The following is a 9,743-nucleotide window of genomic DNA, read 5'->3' as shown; positions in this document are numbered from 1 at the left end:
CTCCACCCAATTCTTATCTAAAATCTACACCCCACCTCATTATATATAAAGGCAAATTAAGTGACGAACAATATTCTTCACCTGTGCGAGACCTCAGGGTCCCTCGCCCGGGGGACCTGACCTTAGGCGGGGAGCACGCTGTGACTTTGGGCCGCCTTTCCCGAGGCCCAACTGGCCCATTTGTATAGGAAAGAGGCGCCAAAGCCGAACTCTACCTCTATAAATAGGAGGGGAATACCAATTGTAAGAGACTCTTAGCTCATTTGAGTAATAACAACACTAAAATTCAGTTATACTTTCTCTCTCTAAGCATTCACATCACCTTCCTTGCACTTTGGGTACTACCTTCCCTCTCTATTTTCTAGCACGGAACATTTGGCGTCGTCTGTGGGGATCGGTAGATTTCTATTCCCGGACTACGTGTATCGTGATTCAGAGGAGTGAAACTCATTTTTCTGAGCGTTTTGCTGAAATTTTCTTAATTTTTTGATTCTGAGTTTGGAGTTTGGCGATTTGGTTGGGAGAAATTCGATCCTCTAAGAGATTCCCTGTAATTCAAGGATTTTTGGCGGGATTTTCGTTTTCATGAGCGAAGTCTGATGAAGACGCCTCGCCAACGACGTGGCTTCGACGTCTCTTCCCCAAGGAGCGATAGAAATCGTTGTGCCGAAACACGTCGAGCGCTAAGTGGTGACTTGAAGATGCAAAATGAGTGTTTATAGGAGCAGTTGAGGTACTATCACCTCCGGTAGTGGAATCAAGAGGAGGAGGAAGCTGCGAGTGCGGCTGGAACCAAGCCTTTCTCGGCAGCAGGACGAGAGGTGACTGTACCGGTTGGCATGGTGAACCTCGTGTTGGAGGCGTGCGACGGGCAAACCGATCCAAAGAATCATCTGTCTCGTTTTGCTGCGAAGATGGCGAAGTACGCGGTCTCCGACGCTGTCAAATGCAGGATGCTCCCATTAACGTTTCGAGGCGCGACAAATGAATGGTTCACGAATCTGCCTCCAGGATCCATAGCTAAGTTCCACAATTTCTCATCGAAATTCCTTGATCATTTCTCTGCGAGAACGATCGAGGATCTATTTGGTATTCGGCAGGAGGAACGTGAAACCTTGAAACAATACGTGAAACGATACAGTGCCATATCCGCGAGGTTCGAGGAATTGCAGCCACGCGTGTGCGTGTTCGCTTTCAAAGGCAGTCTGTCGCGGGGAGGAATTTATTGCGAGCTGAGTAGGGAGCTGGCATGCTCAATGATGGAAGTTCGCGCCCGAGCACATGACTACATCTTAAAAGAGGAAATTGAAGCACACAAGAGGAAGGGCGAGCGAGCGGCAAAGGGATCGCTGGCAAGGAAAAAGGTACAGGACAAGGAAGCGAGCAGGGGTTCGGAGAAGCTGGCCGATTCATAAAGAAGAATAAAGGAAAGCTACTCCGCCCGAGAATGGGAGATAGGAAACACTGTTGCTCATGCCGAGAAACGAAGGCAAGCCAGCGAATGAGGTCGCGGGGATGCTCAAACAAGGAGCTAGCAAAGTTACTTCTCGAGGCGGAAATTGAGGACATGAACAGAGTCAGTAAGCGCAGAAAGGACCCCAGAAGCGAGGCGAGGAATCCGTTAAGGTGGTGTGAGTACCACAACTTAGAGGGCCATAAAACCACCGACTGTTTCATGCTAAAGGGTCAAATCAGGCAGCTGATCAGAGCGAGACGGCCGCAAGCGGCAAAGGGAAATAAATTTGAAGGAGTTGACAGCGGCGAGGTCGGAGAAACGGTTGAAGCAACAAACACAATCGCTGGAGGTTTTGAGGTTTGCGGCGACGTATCGACGGCGGGCCGGGGAACTGTCGGGGCGACAACATCGGTACAGGTGTATCCAGGTTCATTTGGGTGCCCACATCCAGACATAGTGATGTCAACCGCGGATTTCAAGGGAATCAAGGCCCACAGGGACGATCCGTTAGTAGTAATGGTGAAAATAAAAGGTTTTAATGTACATAGGGTGCTTTTAGACCAGGGCAGCTCGGCCGATATAATCTATGAGGACGCGTTCAGACATATGAGGCTGACAGACAAAGATTTAAAGCCATACACGGGAAGTTTGGTAGGTTTTCTCCGGGAAGCAAGTTCAGGTACGTGGCTACGTAGAGTTAGATACAATTTTCGGAGTGGGCGATGACGCCGAGCTCTTGAGAATAAAATATCTGGTCCTGCGAGTTGCGGCAGCTTATAACGTCATCATAGGGTGAGGTACCTTAAATCGCCTCCATGCAGTGATATCTACGGCCCACCTTGCGGTAAAGTATCCCCTACTTTGCGGAAGGATAGGAAAGCTGACAGTAGACCAAAAGGGGGCAAGGAAGTGCCATACCATTACCTCAACCTATATGACAGGAAGGAAGTTGGCAACGGACACAAGTGCCACTAGATTGGGACATCAATCCTTCGCATGCTGGAAATTGCGTCAATCCACGCGAATTCAAGTTGTCCCCCTACAACCACCTCAGGAATACACCGATTCCCACAAATTCAACTCAGCTCACACATTCTACTCCACCCGTCACGCTAAGACAAAACCACGTGAGTGAGATGAAATTGGTCTTTTTCAACTTGTTTTGGCAATTATATTGTTTCTCACATAAAAAAAAAAACCAAAATCCTTACAATACTATTTAATTATTTTAGTGGTGATTCACGAACCACCTTTTGATCAATAATGATTCATAGACATAACTACAGTAAAAACACCCCAAACACCCATTTTTTCTGCGGATTTGGCCAAATAATACACTGAACTAACCACCTAAATACACATGACTAACCATAAAGCACATAACCTTGTAAAGTTGAAATTCCTAAATTAGGGATTTGGCCAAATAATACACTGAACTAACCACCTAAATACACATGACTAACCATAAAGTACAAAACCGTGTAAACTTGAAATTCCTAAATTAGGGATTTAGCAAAATAATACACTGAACTAACCACCTAAATACACATGACTAACCATAAAGAACTGGCCAAATCCGCAGGAAAAAGGGGTGTTTGGGGTGTTTTTACTATTTATATGTCTATGAATCTTTTTCCACCTTTTGATGGTATGTATACGTGTAGTTTTGTAATTTATATATATTATTCATGTGCGAGTTTCATCAATATCAAACCCAAATTCAATCATATTGAGTTTTACCCGTAAAATCGGGTCGAATTCGCGCAGGTGCCCATGAGTTGGGGCCTTTTCAAAACCTGTTAACAGTCCCGTTACCAACAACTCAACTCATGTTCAAAAACAGACCCCTTTTCCATCTCCTTGGTTTGTTAATTTCACAAGTACTACTTGGATCACAAAACCAAGTTCTGTCATTTTTGTTTTTCCTTCTAATCACCATTTTGCTGTGACGAGCTTTTAACACATCATCCACCTCTCTTTATTGGATTTCGAAAGAGTTTTATGGAAGGGTTGGTGAGTTCTGGGATCAACCCAGTTCCTGTTTTTGGTCTTAGAAACCAAAGATCTCGTCTTTTCTCTGAATCAGTGCTGCATCTAAAGAAGGGTCAGCGTGGGATTCGAATTGGGATGGTGAAGAAGAACCAGTGTTCTTCCTTCGTTGTAGCCTCTGTTGGGGGCTCCCATGTTGGCCATTTTGAGAACACGCTTGCTTCCAAAGGTGGTATTTAATGTTACATGATATCTGTCACTATCATTGTCCACTCTCATTTTTGTCGGAACCATGATAATAATAGTTTTTTTGTTTTGTTTTTTTAGAAACTCTAGAGATTTGGAGAAATAGTGATGCTGTGTGCTTTGATGTCGATAGCACTGTGTGCTTGGATGAAGGTATTGATGAGCTTGCTGAATTCTGTGGAGCTGGAAAGGCTGTTGCAGAATGGACTGCTAGGTTGGATTTTCAATTGGGTGTTGCTTAATTTTATTTAAAAAAATCCATTTTGGTTTTATTTATTTGTGATATCTGATTTGAATATTGATATTTATTTTTCGTAGAGCTATGGGTGGTTCTGTTCCTTTTGAGGAAGCCTTGGCTGCTAGACTGTCTTTGTTCAAGCCCTCTTTATCTCAGCTTCAGAATTTTCTTCAGCAAAAGCCCCCGAGGTGTGTCTCAGACTCACTGGTTTTGTTAAATGTCTCTGCGTTTATTGGCTTACGCGGATTCGACATTTAGAAAAGCAATGTGAACTTATTACTTAATGTTTGGTATTTTGCTTTTGATTCATAAGAAAGTAGAATAGAGAACAAATAGAAGAGTGTGAAACATTGTTCATGAATGTGATACATCTCGGTTTATATAGATTAAAGAAGCTTACACTAATCAGAAAACTAACTAACAATTTAGTTAGCATTGTAACTAACCAACAGCATAGTGACTAACCAGTGGAAATGGTCCTATATAGCAGGGTGTACTAACATAAACCCATCAAGAACAGTATTCTAATACAAACCCAACATAGTACTTACTCTAATATGCTCCCTTATGAATTCAGGAGGATACAAAGTTTGAAACTAAAGTAAATGAGATACACAAACCTAGTTCCTGTGAGATACTTTGAATGGATGTCAGCAACCTGAAGAATAGCAGGAATATGACAAACTTTGAGTGATTTAAAGATGCCAGATTTTTCTCTTGTTTGCATTGAATGAGTATTTGTAGGAGGTGGAATAGTTACTGTAGGCAGAATTTCAGGGCTGCTGTTTGTATTTTGAGAATGACGAGTGGAATCAGAAGATAAACCATTAGAAATTGCTGGTAAAGGATCAGTAGAAGATGAAGGTAAGAGGAATTAGATGCAGAGGAATTATGAGAATGATGTGGAGAAATAGAATCATGAGAATGATGTGGAGAAACAGATTCATGAGAAGAATTATTTGGAGAATGTGATGTTACTGGTTCTAACAAAACTGACAAAGATGACTGTGAAATAGATGTATCAGAATCACGAAATGAAGGAAAAGAGGGTATGTAGGTATTAGAAGAGGATGTTGAATTGTTAGAAGAAGATTAGGTGAATAGTTCTGGATAAGGAAACCTATACTCATTGAAAAGGACATCTTTAGAAAGAAATATTTTGCCAGTATCATCAAGACATTGCCTTTATGATTTGAAGAATATCCTAGAAACACTTATTCTTTAGAGTTACGAGACATTTTATGAGGATTATAGGGTCTAAGAAGAGGATAACATGCACAGCCAAAAACTTTAAGGAACTTATAATCTGGAAGAGCGTGAAAGAGAGAGAAATATGGGGATTTTGAATCAAGAATAGATGTAGGCATGCAATTTATAAGATAGACAACAGGGGTAAATGCATGATCCCAGAATTTGAGAGGTAATTGAGAATTATACCAAAGTGTAAGACCTGTTACTACAATGTGTCTATGCTTACGTTCAACAGACCCATTTCGATGATGTGTGTAAGGACAAGATAACCTATGAGTGATTCCTAAGGAATTAAGTGTTTGGTTAGTGGTTTAAATCTTGTTCCACCATCAGTCTGTTCAGATTTAAGCTTTTGATTTAACTGAAATTCTGCAATTGATTTAAACTGAAGAAATACATTCCTTGTGAGCTCTTCCAATACAAATTTTGCATTAAACTTTTAATTTGGCATAATTGAGAGGATTTATTTTGACAGAACAGAGAGGATTTATTCTCGCCTTAAAATTTGGATTTTGGAACATATGAGAGGATTTATTTTGAAAATTTTGAATGGAAAAACAATTGACAGCACTCAGTCTGGTTTTACCAAGGTTCAAGAGTGATTGTTAGATGAGTCCTGTATCTATGCCAGAATTAATAACATTGCCAATTCATTTTGGCACAAAATTCTCACTGGGTAGTATTTTTCTTTTGTGTGACATATGATCAAATGTCCTAATGATGGAAAAACTTATTCACAATCTTTTTCATCACTTTGCGGTGTCTTTAGTTATTTGATGAGATCTACACTGTCTGTCTATATACCTACCAACAAGATAGTTGGACTGCTTAAACATTTACTCGAGGGTTTGATCCTTTGGCAGTGTGTATGGAGAAGGACTTGTTGGGAGAGGCCTACCCACTTAATGTGATCTCAGAGCCTCAACAGGATTAGTTTCATGGTTGCCGGCTGTGAGAATACTTTGGTAATACCAAAAATATAAATGTCTGTCTATACCTGGAAGGGAAATGATGTCAGATGGGTCCCTAGGTCTATGGTGTACCATTGACTGCCAAACGCAGTTTGCTGTACCTGTTTGAGGTATTCGTCCATGTCTGAAACAGATAAATCATGATGAAGTGCAGGGTTAGATTGACTGATGAAAAGAGTTTAGTCACTTTCCCCTAGGATGGCTATGTAACCACAACCAATGTGCTAACTACTAGCAGTGATTAACTTTCATTGAAGTGATACATGTTTTCTCCTATCTAATGCTTAGTTGGTCACCCTATGCAAGCTTTAAGATAAATTTCTTTTGACTCTTAAAAAGAAATGCTGCATGTTGTCCAAAGCCAAAAATTATATTCATGTGTTACATTTTAATTTATTACAGGAGACTAGGAGAGTTTAATTATGAAAAAAAAATGCAACCTCCTGTACTTTATATGTTGATAATGGTGTTATTGTCTTATCCCTAGTTAAGACCAGCGGAAACTATGGTAAGAAAATAGATTGATATCTGTATCGCCAAAGCTTAACCGTCTACTTTCTTTTACTTCACTTTCTGATCTTTGTTTCTCCAAAATGTTAAACTGATTAGTTCTGACATATTTGGAATAATGTTTATGGTCCTACTTGTTAACATGCAGGCTTTCGCCTGGCATTGAAGAGTTAGTCCAGAAGCTGAAGGCTAATAGCATTCATGTTTATCTGATCTCTGGTGGCTTCCGTCAAATGATCAATGTATGAAGTATGTTTTAATTAATAGTTGTTTCTGATTCATTTTGGGCTTAGAGGAGAACATTTGTGAATTCGGATAGACTCTCTTTAAGATTGTAGTATAATGCTTGTGAAAATATTTGAAAACAAGATTGTGCAGTTGTTCCATGCCCATAATCTGTGAACACTCAACAGAACATGTTGTACACAGGTTTTGCAATAGCTTTTGTTAAAATAATGTTACTTTTGTCACATATCATTTGCAGAATATAACTAAATATCCATGTTAATTTAAAATATGGATTGAATATCAGAGGCTTGATGTATTTAGGATGTAGATTGCTTACCTACAAGGCAAAAAATCTGATATTGAGATTTCTGTCAAGACCTCTTTCATTTCTCTCTTGTGCCATCGTGCAAGCTTGAAATTATTTTTGTCACATAATGAACAAAATTAACAGCTTGTGTCAATTTTTTCACTGCTCTTTCCTTTCAAATGCTTTTCATAATTTAACATTGTTACGATGTTTTATAATTTTTTGCAGTTCCCTACATTACATGTTGGCTCTATTTATACAGTATAATGAATTAGATTCTCAATTAACCTTTTAACTAACTGAGACACTTCTTATGAAGCCTGTTGCATCAATTCTTGGGATTCCACAAGAGAATATTTTTGCCAATCAACTACTTTTCGGAAGCTCTGGAGACTTTCTGGGGTTTGATGAAAATGAGCCCACGTCAAGGAGTGGAGGAAAAGCTTCTGCAGTCCAAAAAATCAAAAAGGTTAGCCATGAACTAGCTCGTGATTTTCTTTAACTGATTGTATTATTTGTTAAGGCAATCAAACTGATTTTCAGGCTCGTGGATACAAAACATTAACGATGGTAGGGGACGGTGCAACTGATTTTGAGGTAAAGAAAATACTGCATAATTCCTAGTAGTTTCATGAAATTTCTCATTCCCAACCAGGGGTTTTGTTGCTTAGGCTTGGGGGTAGGGATGGCAACGGGTAGGATCGGGCACGGGTTTTACAATTACCAAACCCAAACCCAAATTCCAGAACCCAAACCCAAACCCAAACACAAACCTTATGGGCGATAAAATGAAATCCATGCCCAAATCCATTGGGTTTCGGATTTACCCGAAACTCAAACCCAAACCCATTAGTTACGTAGCAACTCAATCCAGAACTTACTTTCATATAAAAAAAAGTGAAATTCATAGAAAGAAAAAAAAAACAAATACTATTCATCATCCTCATCCATCACTAAAGTGAGACAACAATAGTTTAGAGTTTACTTTCTCAAACATACAAAAGTACAATTAATCATCAAACACTAAGAACAAAGTTTATATATATATATATATATATATATATATATATATATATATGAGGGTTTTTTTTGTAATTTTATGTTTCGGGTATCTTTGGGTTCGGGTTTGGGCGGGTATGGGCACGGATTTAACTAATACCAAACCCAAACCCATAAATGGCTATAGTAACGGGCAAAACCCAAACCCAAACCCAAATCCAGTCAACTTGGATTTTGCCCGTCAAATCGGATCGGGTTCGGGCGGGTACCCATAGGTTTGGGCAAAATTGCCATCCCTACTTGGGGGCTTATTGAAGCACCTACTGTGATAACTGATAACTTGTTTTCTCATCTTTGCATTGTCCTACTAAACCAAATAGCTTTTAAATTTCACACACAGAACAACAGTAATATTAAAATGTTGATAGATGAATCATTGTTATATTTTGGTTGAGTTGGTTATATCATTGTTACTTTTTCTTGCGTCGGCGGTAGAGTCTTTTCTTTTGTTCTGTTTTTGCTTGGCTGTGGAAGCCGGATCTTTTGAGGCTAAGGTGTTTTCTGGCCTCAATAATTTTCAGTTTGGGCTTGGCGGTTTTTCTTTTATTTTGGTGGAGGAAGCTGGTCATTGGGGGCGTCGGTCGTAGGCCACGTGGTTTTGCTTTGGTGGAGAAAGCTGATCATTTTGGCGTCGGGTAGTTGTTCAGTCTCAATGATCTTCAGCTTTGGCCTGGTGGTTTTTCTTGGTTTTGTTTCTGCAGAGGCAGACTTTTGGGTTGTGCTTTTCTTTATTTGGCAGGCTTGGGTTTCGGGTGGAGGCTTTTTCGGTTTTGGCGTCTTTTATTTGGCGTTGTGATCATTTGTCGAGAGAACTTGTATCTCGACACTCTTATAATTCAATAAAATATCTTTTGCTTTAAAAAAAATCGTTGTTACGTTTTCTCTTATACCATTTTCATATGTGATAACTGTTTGCTTTTTTCGCCGCCATATTCTAGGCACGTGGACCAGGTGGTGCTAACTTGTTCATCTGTTATGCGGGTGTTCAACTTCGTGAAGCTGTTGCTGCAAAAGCTGATTGGCTAGTTTTCGATTTTAAAGACCTCATAAGTTCGTTGGGGTAACTGTTTTTTTCTTTTTCATTTGTTTTTTCCTTTTTATCCCACACAATAATTGTCCTATTTTTTTATGTTACTATACCCGTTTATAAGAGAACCATAGAGTTTTCTAAAACGAACACAGCAAATGAACTTTGATGTGTGCTGAATGACATTAAAGTTGTAAGATTTGTTTATCTAATTTTCTTAAATTTATTTTTTGGGTGTTATTTTATTTGCGCAGAGCCGCAGATGCTTTTGCATTGCTTTCATAAGTTCCATTACACTTCAATGGTACATTACCAAAGTTTCCTAAAAGATTGTGAAGTTGGTGTTACCAATGATTTTTGTGTTTCTAGCATTTATAAAAGCACCCTTTGTGATCATTGAGAATTTAGCAGCCATTCGTTTATATAGGTACGATATCACATCATAAAAAACTTCCACTAGT

At 39.4% G+C, this 9,743-nt stretch overlaps 2 protein-coding genes across 3 annotated transcripts; both read left to right on the top strand.

The window, feature by feature from the left end:
* Window positions 1–914: 914 nt before the first annotated feature.
* LOC130720340 (uncharacterized) lies at window positions 915–1,415 on the top strand. Its single transcript, XM_057570969.1, has one exon. The coding sequence runs from the start codon at window positions 915–917 to the stop codon at window positions 1,413–1,415; it is 501 nt and encodes a 166-aa protein (XP_057426952.1).
* A 1,786-nt stretch (window positions 1,416–3,201) lies between these two features.
* Window positions 3,202–9,508, top strand: LOC130729520 (phosphoserine phosphatase, chloroplastic). Of its 2 annotated transcripts, XM_057581295.1 has the most exons (8): window positions 3,202–3,674; window positions 3,773–3,905; window positions 4,010–4,117; window positions 6,810–6,903; window positions 7,516–7,665; window positions 7,740–7,793; window positions 8,777–8,890; window positions 9,194–9,278. In XM_057581295.1, the coding sequence occupies exons 1-7, from the start codon at window positions 3,458–3,460 to the stop codon at window positions 8,840–8,842; spliced, it is 822 nt and encodes a 273-aa protein (XP_057437278.1). In that variant the 5' UTR covers window positions 3,202–3,457; the 3' UTR covers window positions 8,843–8,890; window positions 9,194–9,278. The 2 variants fall into 2 exon arrangements, with proteins under 2 accessions (XP_057437278.1, XP_057437277.1); XM_057581294.1 differs by lacking the exon at window positions 8,777–8,890 and having other exon boundaries at window positions 3,212–3,674; window positions 9,194–9,508.
* The last annotated feature ends 235 nt before the right edge of the window (window positions 9,509–9,743 follow it).

Source organism: Lotus japonicus, chromosome 1 (genome assembly GCF_012489685.1).
Source record: "Lotus japonicus ecotype B-129 chromosome 1, LjGifu_v1.2".
Taxonomy (NCBI): Eukaryota; Viridiplantae; Streptophyta; class Magnoliopsida; order Fabales; family Fabaceae; genus Lotus; species Lotus japonicus.
This window is presented reverse-complemented; position numbering and strand designations above follow the sequence as displayed.

Bases quoted from the DNA above. Each gene is read 5' to 3' on its own strand.
- LOC130720340 (XM_057570969.1), top strand. From the start codon at position 915: ATGGCGAAGTACGCGGTCTCCGACGCTGTCAAATGCAGGATGCTCCCA.
- LOC130729520 (XM_057581294.1), top strand. From the start codon at position 3,458: ATGGAAGGGTTGGTGAGTTCTGGGATCAACCCAGTTCCTGTTTTTGGT. The intron at 3,675-3,772 runs GTGGTATTTAAT...TTGTTTTTTTAG, and splicing joins GAACACGCTTGCTTCCAAAG to AAACTCTAGAGATTTGGAGA. The intron at 6,904-7,515 runs GTATGAAGTATG...CTTCTTATGAAG, and splicing joins GCTTCCGTCAAATGATCAAT to CCTGTTGCATCAATTCTTGG.